At 41.2% G+C, this 24,072-nt stretch overlaps 2 protein-coding genes and 1 long non-coding RNA gene across 4 annotated transcripts in view; 2 read left to right on the top strand and 1 right to left on the bottom strand.

Annotated features, from left to right (window-relative positions):
- Positions 1 to 9,042, top strand: part of pcyt2 (phosphate cytidylyltransferase 2, ethanolamine) — a 39,361-nt gene extending 30,319 nt beyond the window's left edge. Inside the window, exons 12-13 of the mRNA XM_078571204.1 lie at positions 2,224 to 2,312; positions 7,362 to 9,042. Of these exons, the coding sequence (XP_078427330.1) occupies positions 2,224 to 2,312; positions 7,362 to 7,482 (210 nt within the window). The 3' untranslated portion in view covers positions 7,483 to 9,042. The remainder of the gene's footprint in view (positions 1 to 2,223; positions 2,313 to 7,361) is intronic.
- The window catches only part of LOC144699875 (uncharacterized), a 425,222-nt gene that overhangs the window by 377,595 nt on the left and 23,555 nt on the right, over positions 1 to 24,072 (bottom strand). The window lies entirely within an intron of this gene.
- gnav1 (guanine nucleotide binding protein (G protein) alpha v1) overlaps positions 18,038 to 24,072 on the top strand; it is a 132,004-nt gene continuing 125,969 nt past the window's right edge. The window contains exons 1-2 of one of the 2 annotated variants that reach the window (XM_078571208.1): positions 18,038 to 18,448; positions 20,505 to 20,596. In XM_078571208.1, the coding sequence (XP_078427334.1) occupies positions 18,319 to 18,448; positions 20,505 to 20,596 (222 nt within the window). In that variant the 5' untranslated portion in view covers positions 18,038 to 18,318. The remainder of the gene's footprint in view (positions 18,449 to 20,504; positions 20,597 to 24,072) is intronic. The other variant, XM_078571207.1, reaches the window with a different exon arrangement.

Here is a 24,072-nt window from a genome sequence, read left to right on the forward strand (position 1 = left end):
TTTTATTCATCTTCCCCTCCACTTCCACTTAAATGCTTCAAATTAAAACTGAATTCACTAGTACATTTGTCTTGGAATGCTGTACAACAAACCATTTAAGTAAAAACAGAAAACACTGGAAATACTCAATACATGTGAAGTCAGGAGGACATTGACAGGCTGGTGAAATTTAATGTCAAGAAGTGTGAAGCGGTGCATTTTAAAGTCATGAGGGGTCTAGATAGGGAGAAACTGTTCCCATTGGCGGAAGGATCAAAAACCAGAGGACACTGATTTAAAGGTGAATGGCAAAAGGGCCATCATTGACATAAGGACAAAATTTGCAACAAGCCGTTAGGATCTGGAATGCACCGCCTGAGAGATTGGAAGCAAATGTTAAAACTCTTTTAGATATTTTCTGCTGACATTTCAATTAAAGGGCACTCAAATCTGTTCTTTGTGGGTACCTGCAGCATGTCCCACATCTAGGGCTGATGTGGAAAGTAGTATGTATATTTGTATTTGAAGTCTGACATTTTCACATTGTAGCACATTCCTGGATTCCATTTTATAAATGAAATCAAATCAATGCTTCTGGTAAACCTATTTTTTTCTTTTTTTTAAAAAAAGAGTATGTATGTAGGATTCAGTTTGTTCCGGCCTTAATGAAAATCCAGTTCAGATCACCTAAAAGTGATTCACTTTCAACCCAAATGTCTTGATCTAGACCACATTTCTGCAGTATTGCTGCTGACTTTTTTACCACCGGAGAACAAGACAAGTAGCATTTGAATGCTTCATATTCTAAAATGAATGAAAATGCCATGGCAGTTTTATATTAAACCTGAGCAAAAAAAGTCATTACCTTAATTCTTTTGTGTAACATGCCCTTCGAGATTCAAAAAGGGAGGGAGACAAAAAGCAGGAAACTACAGACCAGTTAGCTTAACATCTGTCATTGGGAAAAATTTGGAAGCTATTATTAAAGATGTTATAGCTGGGCACTTAGAAAAGTTTATGGCAATCAGGCAGACTCAACCTGGTTTTGTGAAAGGGAAATCATGTTTAACCAACTTATTGGAGTTCTTTGAAGGAGTCTCATGTGCTGTGGTTAAAGGGGAATTGGTGGATGTACTGTACTTAGATTTGATACGCTTATGGTGTAGGGAGTTATATATTGGCATGGATAGAAGATTGGCTAGCTAACAGGAAAGAGGGTAGTCATAAATGGGTCTTTTTCTGGTTGGTGGGATGTAACGAGTGCAGTGCCACAGGGATCAGTGCTGGGGCCTCAACTTTTTACAATTTATATAAATATCTTGGCTGAAGGGACGGGTGGTATGGTTGCTAAATTTGCTGAGGACACAAAGGCAGGAAAGTAAGTTGTGAGGAGGACGTAAGGAATCTACAAAGTGACATAGGTTAAGTGAGTGGGCAAAGACCTGGCAAATGTGAAATTGTCTATTTTGGCAGGAAGAACAAAGAAGCATATTATCTGAATGGTGAGAGATTGCAGAGCTCAGAATCAAAGGTATCTGGGTTTCCTAGTGCATGAATCACAAAAGGTGAGTACGCAGGTACAGCAAGTAATTAGGAAAGTTAATAGAACATTATTGTTCATTGTGAGAGGAATTAAATACAAAAGTAAGGAGGTTATGCTTCATTTGTACAGGGCACTGGTGAGACCACATCTGGAGTATTGCCTACAGTATTGGTCGTCTTATTTAAGGAAGGATATAAATGTGTTAGCAATTCAGAAAAGGTTTACTAAGCTAATACCAGGAATGGGCGTTATCTTATAAGGAAAGTTTGGACAGGTTAGGCTTGTATCCACTGGAGTTTAGAAGAATAAGAGGTGGCTTGATTGAAACCTTTAAGATCCTGAGGGGCCTTGACAGAGTGGATGTGGAGAGGATATTTCTTGTGGGAGAATTGAGAGCTAGAGGTCACTCATTTAAGACTGGGATGAGGAGAATTTTTTTTCTGAGGGTTATGAGTCTTTGGAACTCTCTACCTCAAAAGGCAATGCAAGCAGGACCTTTGAACATTTTTAAGGCAGAGCTAGATAGATCCTTGATTAACAAGGGGGTGAAGGTTTATCGGGGTAGGTGGGAGGTTACGATCAGATCAGCCATGATCTTATTGAATGGCGGAGCAGGCTTGAAGGGCCAAGTGGCCTCCTAGTTTGTATGTTCATACAAACAGTGTTCAGTTTTTTTTCATTGTATTTTCATTTTGTTGCAGGAACCTAAACGACGCAACATCTTCAAATCCATCCACAGTGGGAATGATCTCACTACAGACCACATTGTTCAAAGAATAATTAAGAACAGGTGAGGAAAAATTGATCTCTTTTAAACCAATTGCTGGCTATTTCCCTTTTTTTATAATCTAATATTTTAGTTGCGAATTATCTCTGAAAATAATTCCCAGTTTTATGAGTTAGAACTACAACATGAGGATTGTGTTATGAATGATAATTCTGTACTGTCATTGTACTTACATTTGGGATTTTAATGCCGATTATCCAGTATTTGCTTTTTGTGCTATCAGGGTAAAACAACAGGTCTGACTTATTTGGAGTGGCAATCACTGTCAGATAGGCACTCCATGCCCAATTCCTTACCTCAAATTTTTTTTGATGCCATCTCGCCTGACCTTCCAACTCAGGCCGAGCGAGATCCAGGCAGTGCAGCATATGCCCAAGGCCCAGCGTTGAAGTCCAGGAGAGTGGAAGTGAAGAAGGCCACACCCCCTTTTTATATGGTACTAACTAAGTTTAAAGGCCCTTGACAGGCCAGGGAGAAGGTAAGTGGACAGGTTTTGGGGTTGGGTGGGGGATCGGAAATCCATTGGGAGTGTCGGAGGTGTGGTGGTGGGGCGGGGTCCGTGGTGAGAGTTGGGGGGGAGTGGGCGATTTGAGGTGTCCCATGCAGGTGGTGGTGGAGGGTTGCGGGAGAGGAGTCCCAAGGGCAGGGCAGATGTTGCGGGGAGAGGAGTCCCATGTGGGGTGGGGGTGGGGGGGGGGGGGGCGGTAGTCGGGCAGTGGGTGGAGTCCTCTCGGAGGTGTAGGGGTAGCCAGGGAATTGAGGGGGGTGTCCCCTCTGGGGGAGGGGGGGGGGGGTGGAGGTGGGGAGTATTGGTGGGGGAGGAAAGAGTCCCCAAGGGAGTGGGGGGAGGGGAAAAGAGTCCCCGAGGGGGTGTGGGGATAGTCGGGGAATGGGGGTGTCGGAGGGGGGTCCCTTTGTGGCTCGGTGGAGTCCTGTGCAGGGAGTTGTCGGATAGAGGGGGGGAGACCCCTTAGTGGCCAGAGGAGTCCTGTGGAGAGGGCTGTCAGGAGATTGCAGCGAGAGGCCTCGGGGGGTGGGTGATGGCGGTGGTGTTCGGGGGAGACCCCTGGGGGGGGTTGGTCTGGGTGTGTACAATAGTTGTCAGAAGTTAGAAGTGGTTTTAATCCTTCTAACATTTTTTTGGGTAACTATTGGTGTAACCCAGTCAGGACCATTCGTAGTTTGCAATTTAAATCGGATTTTCAGATGGTTCCCAGTGCAGGGCAGTTGCCCAGGGGAAGTTTGCACTTCCGGGCACTTGCCATTTTAGTCTTACATAGAAACTAGGAGCAGGAGTAGGCCATTCGGCCCTTCGAGCCTGCTCCACCATTCATTATGATCATGGCTGATCACCCAACTCAATAGCCTGCTCCCGCTTTCTCCCCATATCCTTTGATCCCTTTCGACCCAAGAGCTATATCTAATTCCTTCTTGATAGAAACCAGGAGCAGGAGTAGAGTTATTTTGCCAATGAACTTCTGAAGGGGATTCCCCAGCACGTCTTTGAGGTACCCCCCATTCCGCTGCTGGGAAGCTTGGAAGTTATGGCCCAATATATTTTATAAATGGACATATTTGTAAGTTGTGTCCTGTGAAGAAGGGTAAAAGGAAACAAGGTTGTTCTCTTGTATGTCTTTTTTTTAAAACAGATGAAAACAATTTGTAGTGGACTGCTGATGCCATGAAAATGTACAGCTCCATTATCTAATCCAATCAGCCATTCTTCCTGCATAAACCTGAATAAATGTTTGGGAGGGGAGCGCTTAGAAATAATGACCCTGGCTAAGAGAAGCTGATGTCAATTGATTGTTTGTATGGCTATGAGACACCATATAGTAAATGTAATTGCTGAGGAGTCTTAGGTTGATTTAGATGAATGTTTTATGAATTTTAATGGAGGCAAAGTTTGAGTGATTGGTTAATTGGCATTATGTAAGCATAAGACTGTTCACCCTTGCATGTCAAGATATTTCACACATTCTTATCAGATGCTGAGTAAGCAGAAATGATACAAAAGCTATTTGCCATCATTCACGTAGGTGGGTAGGTTGGGCAAAGTCAAGGAATGATCTACAGCCACTGTCCCTTTTAAGATCTTTATTTATTGTGGGAACTCTTCCTCATAACTTGTTCAGAATGAGATATTTTAAATCTGTTTGTGACAAATTGTTAATCCAAAAAGGTTTTCCATTTTCTTCTGAAGACTTGCCGTTTACTGCAATTTTTTTCCGTAAGTGCCAACAACTTACCAGTATTTCAGTCAAGTGGCTTTTCTTTGTATGAGACCAGACAGCAAGCCACAGCAGGCTGCTTGACTGTGGTAGGACTGTTTTCCCCCAGGACTTCCTGGTCAAGAGGTGCTGGAACCAGTTATTGTGTCCATTTTGATAATCTGGTTGAGGTGAGATAACACAGCATAGATTGAAGATCAAATTTGAGGAGGTGATGAAAGTAACTTGTTTTGGTACTTCTGTTAAGTTAAATTAATATAGTTCTTGTGCTAACCCCGTAAGATCTTTTGAAAGTTACCTGTCCAGTAAATCAGTGCCTGGTGTGCTGTGCTTCTTGACAGTTTACGGTATGAAGATTCACAGACACTTTTTTTTAAAAGCTTTTTCTAAACGTTTTTTATTTATGAACATTCGTACTCTTTAAAGTGAGGAGTGCTATTGAGGTTTTTTGGCACATAATATGACTATATACACCCTCTCTGATAAATTATAGCACACTGAGTGAGAGTAAAGATTCCACAATAACATCCTAGCATCAATATCACAATTGTTTCGTACATCAGCCAACCTGATTCTCTGCATCAGACAGCCAGTTTCTAATTGGTGTTGAATATTGGCCTGTTTTGAGCTGTGAAGTCACACCTAATAGAAACTGGGTTGACACTACAATTTATTTCACTTAATTGAACTAACACACAGGTTCCATGATCATGAAGATAATGTGGCCCATTATGCCACCCTGTCCCCAGATGAAATGAAACTTTGTAAAATGGTTGAGGAAAGCAAGACTGGTGATTCTGAAGATTTTTTTGTTTGGAATAATCCTTCATCTAGATCTCTCCTTTCATAAATGTGGAGAAATAATTAACAGAATGGTGGGGAATTTGAAGGTGGAAGAGTTTATTGGTAGCAGAATTATTGCCTTTTGAAAATTAGAAATGTGACCCAGTGTTTTCATAAAATAGGCTATAATTTATAGAACAGAATAGGAAATGGCTTGGTATTTTTGAAATTTAAGTGCAGATCTCAATCATATGGTTCATGTAGAAAAGGGAAAAAAGGACCGAATTTCTATTAATCACTATCCAGCAGAAGTGCATTTGAGGACATCAGGTGGATACAGAATTGGGCTTGGTTACAATGCTCTCCTTGCCCAAATAACCTGGAAACTGCCTGTCTGAGCTCACACAATATGTCAGGAATCTGTACCTCGGATGGGATAGAATTAGCATTTTAAAAAGTTGGTTTTAAAGGAAAAAATGTGCATATCACAAGGTTTTAGAGTGCAGATATGCTTTCAAATTTCCAGTTTGAACCATGTTGCTGTGTATTGCACAGACATTGTGTGGTTTTCTATAGGGATGTTTATACAGTGAATTTTGCTCTTGCAAAACTAGTAGCAAGCTAGAGAGCAGAATTTGGAGAAATTTCGATATTGGTCATCAGCCAGTATTGTTGGAGAAAGTATGTGACATGGTGGAGGTGGACAAGAAGGAACCACTTGTGAAAACGGCTGCATTTTAGAATATTTGCTGATGACCAGTTGCGATATATAATGTATTCATTCTTGCCATTTTATTCTGTGGTCCTTAATCACAATTTAGCGATTTCATATGTTTTTGAAAGATTGATCCATTTATAAATGCTTGCTACATGCATTTAAAAATATTTGTCTAGAGATTTTGCTAGGTTACTTTCTTCCTATCTTTGCAATGCAATTCTCCCAAAATCAGCCAAACCAGTGCAAAATATTGCAGAATTCTAAGCACAAATTACATTCTGTGCAAATTGAGTTTGGCAGTCTTTTGTGGTTGCTTAAAAAGCATTACTCTGGAGGCTGGCCATCCCCCAGATGAACTCATCATCATTGCAAGTTTCATTAATTGTGCCCATTTGTGGTCCTTCAAGGAGGCTCTTAATTATTTTTAATGTGCAAGGACAATGAGCATATTATAAAAGCTTTAGAATACAAGTTAATTACCAAAACTGTTTATACACTAATGTAACTAGTAAATGTTTTTGTACAAGTTATTTAAAATTGGAGTACCTGCAACTGGTGGACTAGACACTCATTCAAAATGTTTTATTTTTTGTGATAAATTAATTTTCATCAGCTGCATTAATCAAACACCACTCTTAAATATATTTAAGGAACATTTTTCAAGCATTTTTAACAATTGTGTTATGAATCACTTGCATGGGATATTTTACATTCAAATATATGTGAGCCTAAGAGGGGGGTGGGGGACCACTTCTCAGTTATCACGATTTTACAGGCAGTTTGCATCCAGCTTAACACCAATTTTAAGATGCAGCCTTTTTTTATACTTGTCCATTTCATAATTACTATTTTTTTTCAATTCTTGCAGCATTTCATTGGAAAACTGGATTTAATATGTTATGTTTACAAGACCTGGTTTAGTTTTAATAAGCTTTTGTTAGATTCAGATTTTCTCCATTCTGCCACAACTGTGTCTAAATATGGTTGGCTGATGTGATACTGGACAACCTGGGAAGTGTTTCACTCCCTAGCCCAAACATCCCTTAACTGGAGTGCAAATTTCATGGTTGTTTTCTTTTTAAGCACCTAACCACATAAAGCATTCCAGGAAAAATTATAACAATTAGGACAGATATAAACAATATGCTGTTTTTTTGCATATCTCCAAATGTGATGGGGAAGAGGGAATAGTTTCATGAAGATCTATTTTTCTCTAAAAACACTGGATCCTTTATACTACAGTTACGTAACCATGAAATTTATTTTGAATTTCATATTTGCACTTTTTAAACATTTTTTTTCTTTTACTGCTGTTGAAAGATTACAATTTGAGGCAAGAAACCAAAAGAAAGAAGCTAAGGAGCTGGCAGCAATAGAGGCCATCAAGAAGAGATGTGATGAACGAACGAAAGGAATTCTTGACCAGAAATCCAGTGAATAATGCTATCCACACATTACCAATGTCCATTTACACCAGTACACTACATTTAATGAATGGTCTTTCTTCTGCACTGTTTGTTTTATGTTTACTAGACTTTTGCATTTTAGATTTGCAGTGGATTTACTTGGCGAACCTTTTAATATTTTTAATAGACTTAATTTAAAATAATGGGATGCACTAAAGGGGTAGTCTGCACTTTTTGGGCATACTAAACCAGCTGCTTGTACATATACAGATAGTTGTAAGAATGTTTACAGTCTAGTGCTGTAAAAAGTTTTAAAGTATATAATTTAAAAATTATATTTTCTATTTTCATTTAATTGACCTGTAAAAGGTCTGATAACATTGTAGACTTTTCAAATATCTATTACTTTTTTGGTAATTGGATTTTATGTATGTATCATGCTGCTTTTCTATTTATGAAGATATTTTAAGGTGCAATTAAAACTGAAGCAACTTTGATGTTTACTAATAGCAAGAAAATTTCAGTTGAATTTGAAATAATGAGCCATGGTTTATTTTTAATTTCCTTCTCATCATAGTACAGGAGGCAAATTTAAATCCCAAACTTTTGTTTTATAAAGATCTTGAACTATAAGCCATTAATGGGTCCCGTTTCTTCTCCCTCCCCCCAGCTGCCATAATCTCCAGTAGGTGAACAGCAAATTAAAGCATCAGTGCTTTGTTTTCTCTTAAATCTTTTTCTTAGCATATTTGGTGTAGCTCTAATTATTCCTGGGCACAATGCATTTTAGTAGCGGTTTTATTTCTTGGGACCATACAATATTTTAATAAAAGTCTGCAGTACATACAGTCCATTATAGTACAATTGCACATACGTACAATTGAGGTCAAATACATTAGAAATAAAATCTTAGTTCCGTTTATCAATGGTTTAAGGAAGAAAATGTTCAAAATTGCTACGTACTTTCGAGCATTTCTGCATTTTAACACTACATGTGGAAAAGAACTAAGACTAAATTTCTAGCTCTCGAGGAATCTTTATGCTTGAAGTTATGAAAAAATATTTTTGAGGTTTTTTCCCATTTAAATAATTTTACCTAGCAACCTTACTAGTCCACATCTCTCTGCAATAATCAAAGTCAAATTAAGTAACATTGAGAGCCTTTGAAACTGAACCAATTCCATTATAGTGGTCAGAGCATCCTGTTGATATGTAGTAGCTGCCCAACACACACTTGAGTAATACTATTGTTGTATTTTTTTTCTCCCTCATACTTCTGGGAAGTAATTTTTTTTTTTTCAGAAGATTACATTTTGTGTTCTGTATAGTTGCTTACCATTATTATTATGGCTTTGGTTTTAATGTGTTCAGCTTGCTTTTGAACTACACAGTGCTACATGTAAATACCCTTTTTTGTGTTTATCTTGAACTTGTTGCAGTTTTAATGAATGTATATCTTGGAAAACCTGTCTGTAGAACTTTTGAATATCTGCTTCTCTCCAAATGGTGAATTAAAACAAATGCCTCTTGAGTAATGTATGCTGGTGTAACTTGACAAATAAACCAACACACAAGTTGTGTGTGGCTTTGAATTAGCAATGTGCTGACTTCAGAATAAGAAGGAAATTTTTAGCTTTTTTTTTCTCATGTTCTTTTTGATGCTTTTCCTCCTAATGTACTGACTTTCATTTGGTTTCTACTTTTTTTCAGTTGTGACCCATATTTGTCTTATAAGCTGCAATTGCTTAATTGGCTTAGACTGCCAATCTATGAGTTAAAAGATCTTGGTACCTGGGGAATGGCACAGATGATAAATGTTTATGCAGGAAATTGTGCTAGCTCTGGAAGATAGCTATAATAGATTGCATAACATTAAAATATACTTGTAGTTTGGGCATATTTCTGTGATTTAATTACAAATTCTCAGCCTTTTGAAACGTGAAATTTTGAATAATGTATGTTTTGAATGTCATAATTGAAGACCTAGCATTGTTCCCACTACCACAATGGTGATCTTCAGCCAATGGATGAACAAACTCAGGAAAAAGGAGAAATTGCTTGCATGAAGCTCAGTACTCAGCTTAGGCTTCAGTCAACATCAGTAACTATAGGAATGTGTTTTAAAGTACAAAGTGACCATGACATTTTAGGTAGTGTTGAAAACTGAAGAAAAGGAAGCTCCACCGGACTAACAAACACTAGATTGTGGAATGAATCCACTGTAAAGCTAAAAGCAAAATACTGTGGATGCTGGAAATTTGAAATAAAAACAGGAAATGCTGGAAAAACTCAACAGGTCTGCCAGCATCTAGGGAGGGAGAGAAACTGTTAACGTTTCGAGTCGTATGATGACTCTTCATTGTAAAGCTATCCTCTTTCCGTTCATGATCCATCCATTGGAGGAAGGGGGAAGAGGTGCAGATGATTGATATACGAATAAGTACATTTAATTTCTTGCACTTCTACACTGAATTCCTCCTTTTTTAATGTTAATTTCTTCTACCTAAATTTACCTTTAAACTTAGTACAGGTTGCTGACTGGGAATGATACTGATAATCATGCTGTCTTTACAGCAATTTTTAATACTATTAATGGCATAACCTTGCCTCGAATGAGTGACTGTTGGAGCATTTGAGACCAGTTTTTTTTTAAAAGTGACTGGTAACAATGACTAGTAGTAAATGTTTTTTACTTCATTGAAATTGAGGTCATTAAATACATAATATACTGACTAACAAATTTGTCTTTAGTAAATGGGTGACACCACTGAATATAAGTTAGTATAAAAATCCTACAGTGTAAAAGGAGAAAAGCACAATTTGCTACCTTGCTGGAAAAATGCAGCATTACTGTCATTTCAGTGTTCCATAAGACTATTTCTACAATTCGCACACACTGCCTGTGGAAAGGAAACAAAAGAGAATTCAACAGTTGCTGCTTTGAACAAGATTGTAATGTGTATATGCACCTCTTTAAAATCTAGATGAGACTCTTGAAGCACATTTATACTTTCACTTTACATCAATGTAACTGTCATTAATGCAAGATATCAAGAAACAGCTGAAGGCCCTGGGTACTGCAAAGGCTATGGGTCCTGACAACATTCCAGCAATAGTATTGAAGACTAGTTCTCCAAAACTAGCTGCGCCCTTAGCCAACCTGTTCCAGTACAGCTGAAATACTGGCATCTACCCAGCAATGTGGAAAACTGCCCAGGTATGTCCTGTCCATTTTTAAAAAAAAACGCAGGGCAAATTTAACCTGGCCAATTACCACCCCACCAATCTACTCTTGATCTTCAGCAAAGTGATGGAAGAGATCGTCGACAGTGCTATCAAGTGGCAATCAGCAATAACCTGCTCACTGATGCTCAGTTTGGGTTCCACTAGGGCCATTCAGCACCTGACTTCATTACAGCCTTGATCCAAACATGGTCAAAGGCGCTGAACTTCAGAGGTTAGGTGAGAATTACTGGCCTTGGCATCAATGCAGTATTTGACTGAGTGTGGCATCAAGGAGCCCTAGCAAAACTTGATTCAATGGAAATCCGGGATGGGGGTGGTGCTCTCCACTGGTTGGAGTCATACTTAGCACAAAGGAAGATGGTCGTGGTTGGTGGAAGTCAATCATCTCAGCCCTGGGACATCGCTGCAGGAGTTCCTCGGAGTAGTGCTCTGGGGTGAACCAGCTTCAGCTGCTTCATCAGTGACCTTCCACCAACATAAAGTCAAAAGTGGAGAAGTTTGCTGATTGCACAATTTTCAACACCATTCGCAACTTCTCAGATACTATCCATGTCCATATGCAGCAAGATCTGGACAATATCCAGACTTGGGCTGACAAGTGGCAAGTAACATTCCCCCCAACACAGGTGCCAGGCAATACCATCTTCAACAAGAAAGAATATAACTACCCCCCTTGACATTCAATGGCATTACCATCACTGAATCCTCCTCAGTCAATATCCTGGAGGTTACCATTAACCAGAAACTGAACTAGACCAGCCATATAAATACTGTGGCTAAAAGAGCAGGTCAGAGGTTAGGAATTCTATGACAAGTAACTCACCACCTGATTCCCCAAAGCCTGTCTACCACCTACAAGGCACAAGTCAGGAGTGTGATGGAATATTCTCTTGCCTGGATAAGTGCAGCTCCAACAACACTCAAAGCTCAACAGCATCCAGGACAAAGCAGCCTGCTTGATTGGCACCCCAACCACCACCTTAACATTCACTCCCTCCACCACCATTGCACAGTGGCAGCAGCATGTACCATCTACAAGATGCACTGTGGCAACTTACTGAGGCTGCTTAGATAGCACCTTCCAAATCCCTGACCTTTATCACCTCAAAGGATGAGGGCAGCAGATGCATGGGAACACCACCATCTGCAACTTCATCACTAAACCAAACACCATCCTGACTTGGAAATATATCATCGTTCCTCCATTGTCGCTGGGTCAAAATCCTGGAACTCCCTCCCTAACAGCACTGTGGGTGTACCTACACTACAGGGAGTGCAGCTGTTCAAGAAGGCAACTCATCACCAGCTGCTCAAGGGCATTTAGGGATGGGCAATAAATGCTGGCCTAGCCGGCAACACCCACATCCCATGAAAGAATATAAAAAGAGTGTAGGTGCAACTTACATTGGCTATCCACTTTCACTGTGATATAGCAAGAAATGAGATGATCATTGGATGTGTGAGACTACATAGAACTTTCAATCTTTTTAATATCCTGAGAAATTCTCAACAGTTTTAAGTAGCAACTTGGAAAGGAGATCTTACCTGTGCAGAGCTCCTTGTTGCTAGAATTAGTATAAGGTGCAGATGCTGGTACAACTGGGTCTAGCAAATGCACATCAGATTGATCCCAGTCTCAAGCTTAAATCTGCATTATATACTGCAGCAATTGGATTCCTGCACATGTTTTACAGGGTGGGGATAAATCATTGTGGGGATTCAGCTGATTGTCAAGTGGAAGAAATGTGACCATGTTTGAATCAGGAAATTCTCCCTTAAATATCTTTTTCCGGTCATGTGGATGATACTATATAATACAAAGTGTGCAGCTAGGGGTGAAAATGGAATCCAGCCAAGTACGCGGGTTTAAAAAGGTCTTTTCTGTCACCTGTAATAAACAACCAAATACGTTTTTTCACAAATAGAGCAGCATAATAGAAATTGCAATTAATAAAGCTTCTACTTATTTTTGTTTTCGTAAAATTAAACTTATTGATGCTATTCTGTCATGACATTGAGCTAACTTTGAACACAGCTTTTCATCCTGCCTCATACGTCATTCATGTTATTGCTAAAAATCTAACATCAGCTGAGTAGGTTGAACTAACAGGGACCAATTCTTTCAGTGCTACAGAAGAAGCAGTGCTGTATTCATCAGTATATTCACACCAATATGCCTCCAATGGCATTAAGTGAGCTTAGTCCCTAGGGAGCTATCAGATGAAATGTCAATGAGCTCTTCTGATAGCTTTGATGGGACAGGGTCACAGCTAACTTCAATATTCTCATTGACAGGCTTTTTGTAATCCACAGGTATGTAGCAGATTGTTCTATTGTGTGTTCTGGAAGATAAGAACAACAGCACAAGAAATAAAGAAGCATAGTCTGGAAAGATGCACTTCAATTATCTTTTTTTATTTCTTGAATGAATGTAAGAGCTCACATCTGTAGTTCCCCCTGGAGCTAATAACTTTCCAGATTTGCTGTTTCCTTTTGAATACATCAATTCTTTCATGCTGTGCGAAGAAATCAGTTCTCCCACCTTGCACAGTTTTATTCAGCCTAATCATTTCACTGAACATGGCTGCAAGGTAACCCAGTTTAGCCAGCCACAAGATGTCATTCAGCACCTCAGCAAATTCAGGTTTCCTATCTGCTGCAAAAGAAGGTACATCTTCCTTGAGATTAAATATATGGGTAAGCACTTTGCCTCAGTCATTCTTGTTGCAAAGCTGTCTTCTGATATTAAATTGATCCACCATTTGATTTTGATACTTTCTACGGCTTCTTGGTCTTCTGCCCTCTGTATTTTCCATAAAATTTCAATGGCACGTAGCATTCTCAATTCAGCAATTGTACTTGCAATTTTCTAAACCACTAACTAAGGTGAGACTGTAAGCTTTTTATCAGGAGTGGTTGTCAATTTCATTAATGCTTTAGGATGAGCAGCTCCTCAAAAAGACAAAGATTGCTTTCCCTTATATGTTTGATGCTTGGTGTGCCTCTGTAATTGGGATGGTTTCAAAGATTCATTGGACAGTGTTTTTGTACAAATTACACGCTGCAGTTAAGATATATCTCCACTTCCAGCTCTCTTCATATTTCCTTGATTTTGCAGGTTTAATGGCAGTTTTAGGTTTTTTTTACTCACATCTCCATCTGCTTTGTGTTCTTCAGCCCTTTGAACTTGATGAAGGAAGTTCTGCATCGTTTCTCTGTGTCGGTTTTCTTGTTTTGAATCTACGGTTGAATTAAAAATGTTTCCGTATCTGGTATTTATTGGGGGCTCTTAGAACTTTTTTTTTCTGCTTTCATAATTTATCTTGCTCCTGCTGGAATAGCTCTAACATACCTTACATAAAGTGAGAGCGTCTTACATAACCTGGAAATCTGTTAATATCTGCAAATTCAGGATGTAATAAACACATACCAACTAGGGATGGGCATTAATCCTAAGAATCAGAATATTCCAACCGTCATTCAAATGGTGAATAAAGCAATGATATTCCAACCTCCAATGGGCAAACGCAGATCTGCCAACTTTCCCCTTCAAAAATAGCCTCACTTGTGATCTCATGAGAGGGCTGTGGAAACTGAGGATTTTTCATGGGGTGTATGTGTAGTGGTACAGTGGTCACACCAGGGTCCTGGGTGACTGGTACCACCACTGGTCTACACACGGCCCTCAGCTCTCACATATGGCTCCAAGTAACTTCTAAGGCACAACAGCGGCCACATCCTGGGCAACAGTGTCAACCCGCTGGCCAAACTATGCAAGAGTACTAGACTGGTGATGGGGATGCCTACCCCTCAAGTGCCTGAAATCCCCGGCAGTGGAACCGATGGGGGCCAAATGATGACAATGAAGGTTCTGAAGTACGTGTCTTGGCAGATGGTAGAGTAGAGATGGTCAGTGATGCTTGATGTAGAGCGGTGCCCCTCAAGCTATAAGCATTTGTTTCTCTGTATGAAATGGAAGTACAAAGCCAAGAGTGGAAATTAACCTCACTTCATCGGGCACTGACCTGTTCTCTTAGATCCCCTTTCTAAGAACACAGCTACCGCGCTGCCAACAATTGCTATCCAAAGAAACATATCGCAGTGTGCTTGCTTATTGCTTGCATGGCACATTGACAAAACAAGAATGGGAGAGCCAGTTGCACTACTACCAATTCCTTCTTTGTACTGTAAAGCTCTTAAAGCTACTCTAGGACACCACTCCCTTCCTTTATTAATAGAGTGGGAGGTGTAGTGGAAGGGAAAATGAGATGCACATCACCAGGTCACACGTGCACACCGTTGCCCTGTGTTTCTGTCCATGTGATCTGCCCCCAACAGGGTATGAGCAGGAAAAGTGAAAGTACTGCTTAACCCTATATGCACCAGACCCATTTAAATTCAATGGTCAGGGTTTTGTTGCATGAATGCTGAAAAGATAAAAACAGTATAAAACAACCTCTGTGCAAATATGGGTAAGAGTATCTAGCAGGGTTGGCAATTCTGGTTGGACGTGTTCCTGGAGGTCAGATGATGAGACATCTGATCACATGATATGTAGCCAGAAGACTCTTGCAAATGTTATTTTGAAGATTGGTTTTGCTGTCCTTGAGTGCTCATTGTTTTGGCTACAGTTTTTTCCCACATCCAACTGCATTTAGTCTGCTAATTGGCACTTGGTTATAGAGAGCAGCTCTATAAGGCTTATATTCCAAAAAGCCACATATGCTGCAGGGGAAAGGCTGGACATGGAGAGCCATGGTGGGGTTGGGAGCCAGAATGCTCGCATCACCTCTCTTTGTCTTTTCCTCTCTCTGCTCAGGCACTACAGAAGCCCTGTATGGAGTTAACCGACATTTTTGGCCTAATTTTCAAATTCCCGCATGCTACCATCCCTTAACACCAAACGTCTTACTACTTTCCAGTTCCTCATCATTGATGGCCCATCATTTAGCCACCACAGCCTTGCCCTCTCTACTTAGTTCTCTCCACTTACTGTGCTCTTAAATAAAACTCCCCCAAACTATTTTCTTCTGCTGTGCCTTTCGTTTCCCAATTAATCTACCCTTTATTTTTAACATTCTCTCTCCTGGTTAGCTTCCATTGTTTTACCTTCTTCAATGTAAAGCACTTTGAGCTGAGTTTCTGCATAACAGGGTAGCCAAGTGTCCTGTATTTTTAAACAGTTGTCCTTATTTTGACTGTTTGTACGGCGCCCCTCAAGGAACACCTGGGACCCTGGAGGGTGAGTTTGAGCGATTCGAACAGGGCTGTGAGTGAGTGAATCAACTGGAAGTGAGGTATGTTGCGGACTCAAGAAGATAAATTGCATGCCCCCACCAGCGCCCATCCACCACCCCCCCCCACAAAATATTATGGCCTGAAGACCCCTCTCTTCCCACCCCCTCTCATGTTGAAATCCCTGCCTTTGCTCTCACACTTACCGATACCCCCTCCTCCCCCCCCACCTCCAATGGTCCCACGGTTGAAGCGTCTCTTATTTTATTTCATAAAAGTTGGACCCCTGCTGCCTAATAGTTCTGTAGAATTGCAAATGGTTGCCTATTAGTTCTAATATCAGCCCAACTGTAGTATGAATATTTTTAAGGCAGATTTAGGTAGATTCTTGATAAGCAAAGGGGTGAAAGGTTATCGGGGTTAGGCGGAATGTGGGGTTGAAGTTACAATCAGATTGGCCATGATCTCATTGAATGGCGGAGCAGGCTTGAGGGAGTGAGTGGTCCACTCCTGCTGCTAATTCACATGTTTGTATAACAAAAGCAAAATAGTGCGTATGCTGGCAATCTGAAATAAAAACAGAAAATTCCGGAAATACTCAGCAGCTAAGGCAGCACCTGCAGGGAGAGAAATGTTTCAGGTCTGTGACCTTACACCTTACTGACGAGGCTTGAAAAGCAACTGTCAATCTACATTAGCTTGTGTTTTGACAGTTTGTGTCTTGTTCTATGATTTGGTGGTGTTGGCAGGTCTGCACACACACCTCACATATCCCACATTGACGAGCAAAGGGTCAGATACCCGAGGTGAGCGAAGCAAAGGTCAGATACTCCAACACCTTCTGAAGAAATGTCTCCCTTCTTTCTATAGCTGAAAGCTGACCTGTTTTCCAGTCAGCAGGGCTGTTGCGGTAATTACATTTAGCTGCGTATTATGGGGAGGCTTCGATAAATCGGACGGTAAACCTGCAGCAGATGAGTTCCCAATTCTAAGGAGGCTCTGTGTGGTTTGAGTTGTTGGACCCAATCTCCTGCCCTCACAGAGCAGCTGCCTGCAGGCCAACCCAGCACGAGCAGAGCCTGGACACAGGAAGGCCCAGCCAGAGGGCCTGAGGCAGAGGCCGGATCTGTGAGGGGAGGGGTGTGGAAGGTCGGAGTGCAATTTGTCTGGTTAACCATCAACATCACCCCTTCCAAGGGGACAGGGACTTACCTAGAAGTTGTGGTTTTACCATTGCTGGGACTATTGCCGCTCTGTCTCCAGGTGCATCCTTCACCCCAGTGCACTGCCTTCTAACCACTCACCTTTTTCAAACCTTGCATTGCCGCCGATAGCTTCCAATCATTGCCCACTTTCCAGTGACCTCGCTACCGCATGTGCACTGTGGGACTATGCTGATTGGAGAATGGGTGCTGCCATATTCTATTGGAGCAGATGAAGTATTGGTGATAGAGTGTTACAGTTCACTCAGAAGGGTCCAAGTGGCTGTGGGAATGTGCACTTCTGCATGCACGTTGTAGTCTGGAGCTAGGGATAGTGGACGATAGGGGCTCCAACTTCCCTTCCATCACATGGCTGACCAGGAATCCCTCCTGCTCTTACCGCCCGCCATTGTCATGTGGTGGAAGGATTTGCAGGTTGATAATCAGCCTGTTTGGCCACATTAGGAACACACCTTCCTTGGCCGTCAAGTCCTGGAGTGAGACCCGAAAAACAGAATGACCTTTTATTGTTTTATCCCTTTTGCCTAAACCATGGGGGAATCCCTGGAAACCTTCTCCCGGGTTCCTATGGACCCCTCATTGAGAACCCCTGTTTTGGAAGATGGGGGGGGTTCCTGAGATTTGTGTCAATATTTACGATTAGCCGCAGTCTGGGATGGTTTGGGATCCATTGATTAGAACCCAGTATCAGTGGAAAGACATTTTAGGACTAGTTTAAATTCTGACTTCCATAAAACATTGTAGGTGTCCCCAGTAGGACACAGCAGGTAGAATTATATATCTATCCATGTATAAGACTTGAATCAAATTCCCACCCCAACAGAAAAAAACTATATCCCAAAACAGAGAAGCTGGTCCTATTGAACAAGCAGACGTCATTTCCTCTTCAATTTGCCAGGAATTTTCTCTCTCTCTCTCTCTGGTGTAACTATAGTGCCGGCGCTTTAAACTTGTTGAAGAGGAAAGTTTGTTTTGGGAGTTGAGCAAAAGGCGGACACGTGCAAGTCAGAGGGAGGATAGGCACTGGCTCAGGGAGGAGAAGGAGGGGGGATGAGGGGAGCAGTGATCTACCTCGGCTTGGCTTCATTCTGATCCCCAACTCCTCTCCCTCTCCCTCCCTCTCTCACACACTCACACCTTCCACTCTGGAAGAAATGTTCGGCGGAGATGGGACTGTGCCTGGGATCCGAGATCACTGCCGAAGAGCGACAGGCCCGGCTCCGCAGTGAGAAGATTGACCGTGCCCTGTATGAATGTGCCAAGCAGGAGCTGAATGTGGTGAAGATCCTGCTCTTAGGTCAGTAACAGGTTCATTACCTCCCGTCGGTGGGTCGAAACTGCGATTAAACAGCAGAGATACAGCCGGACTTGTTCACCCGGCTGTTTCCTAAGTTAGTTGGGTTATTTTGGATAATTACTGATGTTGCCTAAAACTTAAAAGTAAAAAAAAAATTAAAGTTAACAAAATAAAATTAAAGTTTTAAAAAAAAACTATTCTCCACCCTCTCCTCAATAAAAGTATTTGGAAATCCTGTAAACACCTCCTGTTCACATAGGCTATTTCTACCTGAAATTATTCCCACCAGTGAATTATTTTCCTCTTTATTTTAAATTAAGAGACTGAGCTCCTATTTACTGGGTTTGAGGACTAGTTTAGACCTGTCCATTCAAAGGGCATTCTGCCGTTATTGCAGGCGAGATGTCCATCGTTTTGTTTCATTAAAGCTTTTGCAATGTAGCCAGTGTGTGTTCCTTTGACAAATCTGCATATAAAAGTCGTTAAACATTTTTTTTTCGATGAAGGTGCAGACTCTCCATGTATTTGTACCCATTGTGTGTGTGTGTGTGTGTGTGGGGTGGGTGGGGAGACTGTATTTATTTTAGAAAACAGACTCTGTTGTTTCATTACTGAATAGATAAACAAAACCAGGCAAAAAAAAAAGTGCATAATGGGAGCCATTGTGTGTCCCAAATGAATATGCCACAAACAGGACTGATGTAAAAAGCATGACTCTTGGCACCATGTAGGGCTAAATGAGAAACCTCAGTCATACTCAGACCATTTAAAACAAACTGTACTTAATTTGAAATTAACTGTTTTAATCCCACTAGCTGCCTGTGCTGACCAATAGAGTAGATGTTAAAGCTTAAATTCAATATTCCAAAAATGGCCACAAATAAACCGGGAGGGAAAAATTAAAATGGTTTTATGTCTGGTTAGTTCAGCTTCAGATACTGTAACTTGCCTAGAATAGATTGTCCAGAGGCAAATGACTCAGAGACATCTGATGTTGATGTTGAAGAAAGTTCCCAACTACCTGAGTAAATGGTAGGATTCAGTGTTTTGTATTTGAAATTGGTCTTATTTTTTTGTACTGGACCGCATCCTCTCTCAGCTCTTGATTACAGCCAAGTGACTCCCCCCCCCCCGCCCGAAAACATGTAACATCAGGTGAGGACACATTCACTGTTAGTTGTGAAGTCTTTAATGGTCAAATAGTCAGCGGTATGCTAATGCCTGGAGAATGGGCACCTTGGATGAGTTGCTGGAAGGTTCCAAGCACAGGTGGAACTTCTACGTAGAATATGCCACACAATAACAGGCCACTGAAACTGCTCTCTCTCCCTTTCTTTCTCTCCCCCTCCCAGATTCTTACAGACTGACTCTGTCTCTGAGGTTCAGTGATATTTTTATGAAATCCTATAACCTGATACTACAGTGGCTTCCTATAATGTCAATGAGTTCATAGGAAGTCCTTCTCCACAGCCACATGAATCACATGGGCCTTGTGTCCAGGTAGAAATGTATATTAGTTATCCTCTTGACCCCCAACTCCATTCTATCCTGGAATAAATAGACAGTCCAAAGTATAACCATTTACAAAACCGAACACCTCCCTGTGACTTGGAAACTAACAAACTATCCACTGTCAGCACAACTGCTCAGGTCATTGTTTACAGGTGTGAATATCTTGCATCTTTCTCCCCCAACAACCAAGCCACCCAAACTTGTTGCTGGGCAGAATTCAGAACAGGCCACATGATCTGTTTGTTCCTCCATCTTACCCTAAGCCAAAGAGGAAGCCCTAAAACACAACAACCTTATAAACCTCGCGCTTGTAACAATTTTGAAAGCTGCCAGGATATTTAAAAGTTAACCTGTGTTGTGGAATTCCGGAGATGTCTTCCTCATTGAGCCAGTGACTTTCAGGTTTGAACGTTAAGGGAGCCAAGGGATATAGCGAAGGGGCGAGCTAGTGGAGTTGAGGTTGAAGATCAGTTGTGATCTTATTGAATGTTGGAGGGGCCAACTCCTGTCCCTATTTCTTATGACCTTGTGTCCTGTGCTCCAGGTGCAGCAGAGAGTGGAAAAAGCACGCTGGTAAAACAGATGAAGATTATTCACAGTCATGGTTTCACTGAAGAAGAGCTTATAAGTTTCAAGGTAACTCTCAAAAAGTATAAATGTTGAACAAATGAGTAGTCCACATGTATCAGCAAGGTTAAAGGACACACTCTCAACTATATATTTATTCATTTTGATTCTCCCGACCTTTCTTCAGTGTTCCCCTTTGGACTCAGCTCACTTAACTTTAACACCTGGGTTGGTTGTTATTCTCGCGTAATACTCACTGTTTTTATCGTTAGTTATTTCTGGTCAAAATACTAAAAAGTCACAGCTTTCTAGCCGAAGAGAACAAACTTGGATACAAAGACTTGTGCACCAGGTTTCCTGTTGATTATTGGTTCTGCAGTTCACTGAACAAAATCACAACTAGATGGAGAAAGCCAGTGACAGCTGGTTGCTGTGATTGAAATGGGATGTTTTTTGACAAGTGTGCTGAAGTTCGTTCTGCCTTCCTAAGGATGTATGCTGTGAAGTTAATATACCGGCAACATCAGTGATTGCTTTGGCTAAAAGCTCCATTCCTGTTTCCAAACAGAAGGACGAAGGCTGCCCCAATGCGACAGGCCAAGGGAAAAACCCGAATTTATTGCATTACACAAAATGACACAGACCCTCCCATGCATGTTATTTACATAACATGCTATACAACAGGCAATCAGAATGTGTCAAGTATTTGAATGTTTGGGTCAGGGTGAATAAGCCTTCACTGGGGAGTAGACCGAGGTTGTGGCTCTTTATCTGCATTCCTGAAAGGGAGGCTTAACAGCGTTGGTGATTTATCAATGTTGCTTCACCAAGCCTGTTTTCATGTCTTTGACACAGTTTCCTTGTTTCTTGTATCTGAGAGTGTTTTTTTTTGTTGAATTCACCATATTGTAATCGAAAGCTGATAGAGGGAGTGAAGATGGATACAGGGAACTGCTGTCTGTATGAAATAGAGAAGTGTATGGATAAGTTTTCCCCCAATTTCTTTGACTTGCCTCCTATATGCTGCTTCATCTCCTCAGCAGTCACTCATGGTGATGGTGTTTAGAAGCTGTTTACTGTTGCTGTAATGTTATCGGGGTCTTTGGTCTGCAGCAGGTAATTGGGCTAATTCCACTCATTTGTTAATTGTGCTCCCCTTACCCACCCACCTACCCTATGTCCCTCTCTGAGGGAGGAAACGTAAATTAAACATTGAGCGTTAATTATTATTTTGATGAAGGTGTCGCGCATTTACTACTTTTTATAAAAAGTTTGTTCTGCCTTCTCTGTCCCCACATGAGCTCTTGTGTCAACTGTATTGCTGATCTGCTTTCGCGCACAATGTCTGTTTGTTAAACTCAAGACAGGTTTGGATTTGGTGTAAACTTTGGGACTGGAGGCAATAGAGGGCCAGGAAATAGGTATGAGTTAGAGTCTGGGCAAAGGAGCAGCCAAGGGGAATATCGCAGAGACTGGAACTTAGGTGGAACATACAGAACAGAAAGAGGCCATTTGGCCTAAAGGACCCATGTTGGTGTTTGTGCTGCACACGGGTCACCTCCCACCCAACTGCAGATCCTTCTAATCCTTTCTCTCTCGTGCTTATTTCGCTTCACCAATGCCTTTAACCATTGACATGGACACAAACAAATTGAATCTTGAGAGCCCAACTGCTTCTACTTTACACCCATGACTTGGGATTGAGAAAAGCAATGTAAGTTATTCACATTTCTATTCGATACCAAACTAACTGGGGCAGCTGGTCCTCAGGAGGCCATTCAAGAATTAACCACACAACTTGGACAAAACATGTAAGTGGACAGAGCAATGTGGATGATGTTTGATCCTGATAAATATAAAGTAGTAAAAAGCAAGAAGAAACCTGGGAAGCAGTCAGGCTCCATAAAGCAGCTGTGGTGGATATTAAGGCATTGAGGAGTCCTGGAAGAGGTGAAACTCGCGTGTCTCTGACTAGTGGTGTTTCCAATGGACAAATACCGGGGCCTCAGCTTAATGACTGGACTCCAGGAATGGAGTTGTGTATTCGAGTTTGTAAAGGACACTGAGTTAGGAGGCACACTAAGTTACTGAGGGACAAAACTATGGTAGATGAAGTTCAGGGTGGGGGAGATATGGTGTAATGATAATGTCATTGGATTAGTAATCCAGAGGCCCAGGCCTCTGGAGACATGTGTTCAAGTCCCACCACAGCAGCTGGTGGAATTTGAACTAAATTAATAAATCTGGAATATAACCATTTCCTTTCCCTAAGCCTACATGTGACTCCAGACCCACAGCAATATGGCTGCAAACCACTCAGCAACAAATGCCAGTGACATCCACATCCCATGGAAGAATTTTTTTAAAAAAGGGCATCTACTTTGGATCTGAGAATGCCAAATTGGAATTTTTCTTAGTGTTACGAGACTGAGAGGGGTAAGGCCGACTGTCAGCTATCAGTAAATCTGGCACAATATCGAAAAATACAGCCAAAACAGGGGGCGGATGCAAGTTGGTTACCAGCCATCAGTTAACTGTTTGAGAGGAACGGTACTGAATGAAAAATCAGCCTGGCTTGTTTGCAACTGATTTGTTTTCTGGTTCTTTTCGAGGCCTCGGCCCACTTGTGTGTGACTTACCATTTCTGACCATTCCTCGATTAAACCAGTAAAATGTCTCATTCAGCACACGGGCTGGGCTTTTCCAGAAGGTATCCCAACACTCCGGGAACTGCAGTAAAGCGTGTACAATGCTGGCTTAAACTGTGCCGTGTGTTGTCAATAGGAATTTGCACATGGCAAATGATTAGCTCTATAAAGACCAAACAACTACGTGTGTATCCCAAAAAATTACGGTTCGCAGTAACTTACATTAAATCTCAAAAGATTGAAATTTAAAACCCGCTCCCGCTTTTCAAATTGTGGAATTTATGCAGGAAAATCCTAGCACAGGTCACTGTGATTTGGTGTGAGGGGTGATCCAATGAAATATCACAGGCAGTTACTGCAGGTTTAATAAATCTACAGTTAGTTCTGCCCTTTTTCAGTAGGCCCCACGAGATTGATGTATAATCTATTTGTTATCTATCTGTTTCGACATATGTCTGTCTCACTATTACACCTGTCAGGATATTTTTTTTTTAAAAAAGCTATTAAATTATCTGTAAGGGAAACCTCTCAGCAACAAAAGAATAGTCTCTGATTTGGAGCCTATGCTTGAAAGAAAAAGATGTGAAAAATCACGCTGACCTTTTTTTGATTGACCCAAATCCTCCCCCCACAACTCCGTGATCAGCTTGTCTAAGCTTCCCTCAGGAAGGTATACCCATTGCACCTGGTGGTCTAGAAAGACACTGAGCAGCAGAATACTGCATTGTGTGTATTACAGGATGTATCCCTCCACTTGGATGCCTCAATCCTCCAATCCACTGTGAGCAATATCACAGACAGCCCATTATTTTTCTAATGGGAAGGTCCTGCCTTCCATAAAAGATCCCACAAGACTATTTTGAAGAAGCATTGAGGATTCCTCCCCAGTGTCCTGGC

The sequence above is a fragment of the Cetorhinus maximus genome, chromosome 24 (assembly GCF_964194155.1).
Source record: "Cetorhinus maximus chromosome 24, sCetMax3.hap1.1, whole genome shotgun sequence".
Taxonomy (NCBI): domain Eukaryota; kingdom Metazoa; phylum Chordata; class Chondrichthyes; order Lamniformes; family Cetorhinidae; genus Cetorhinus; species Cetorhinus maximus.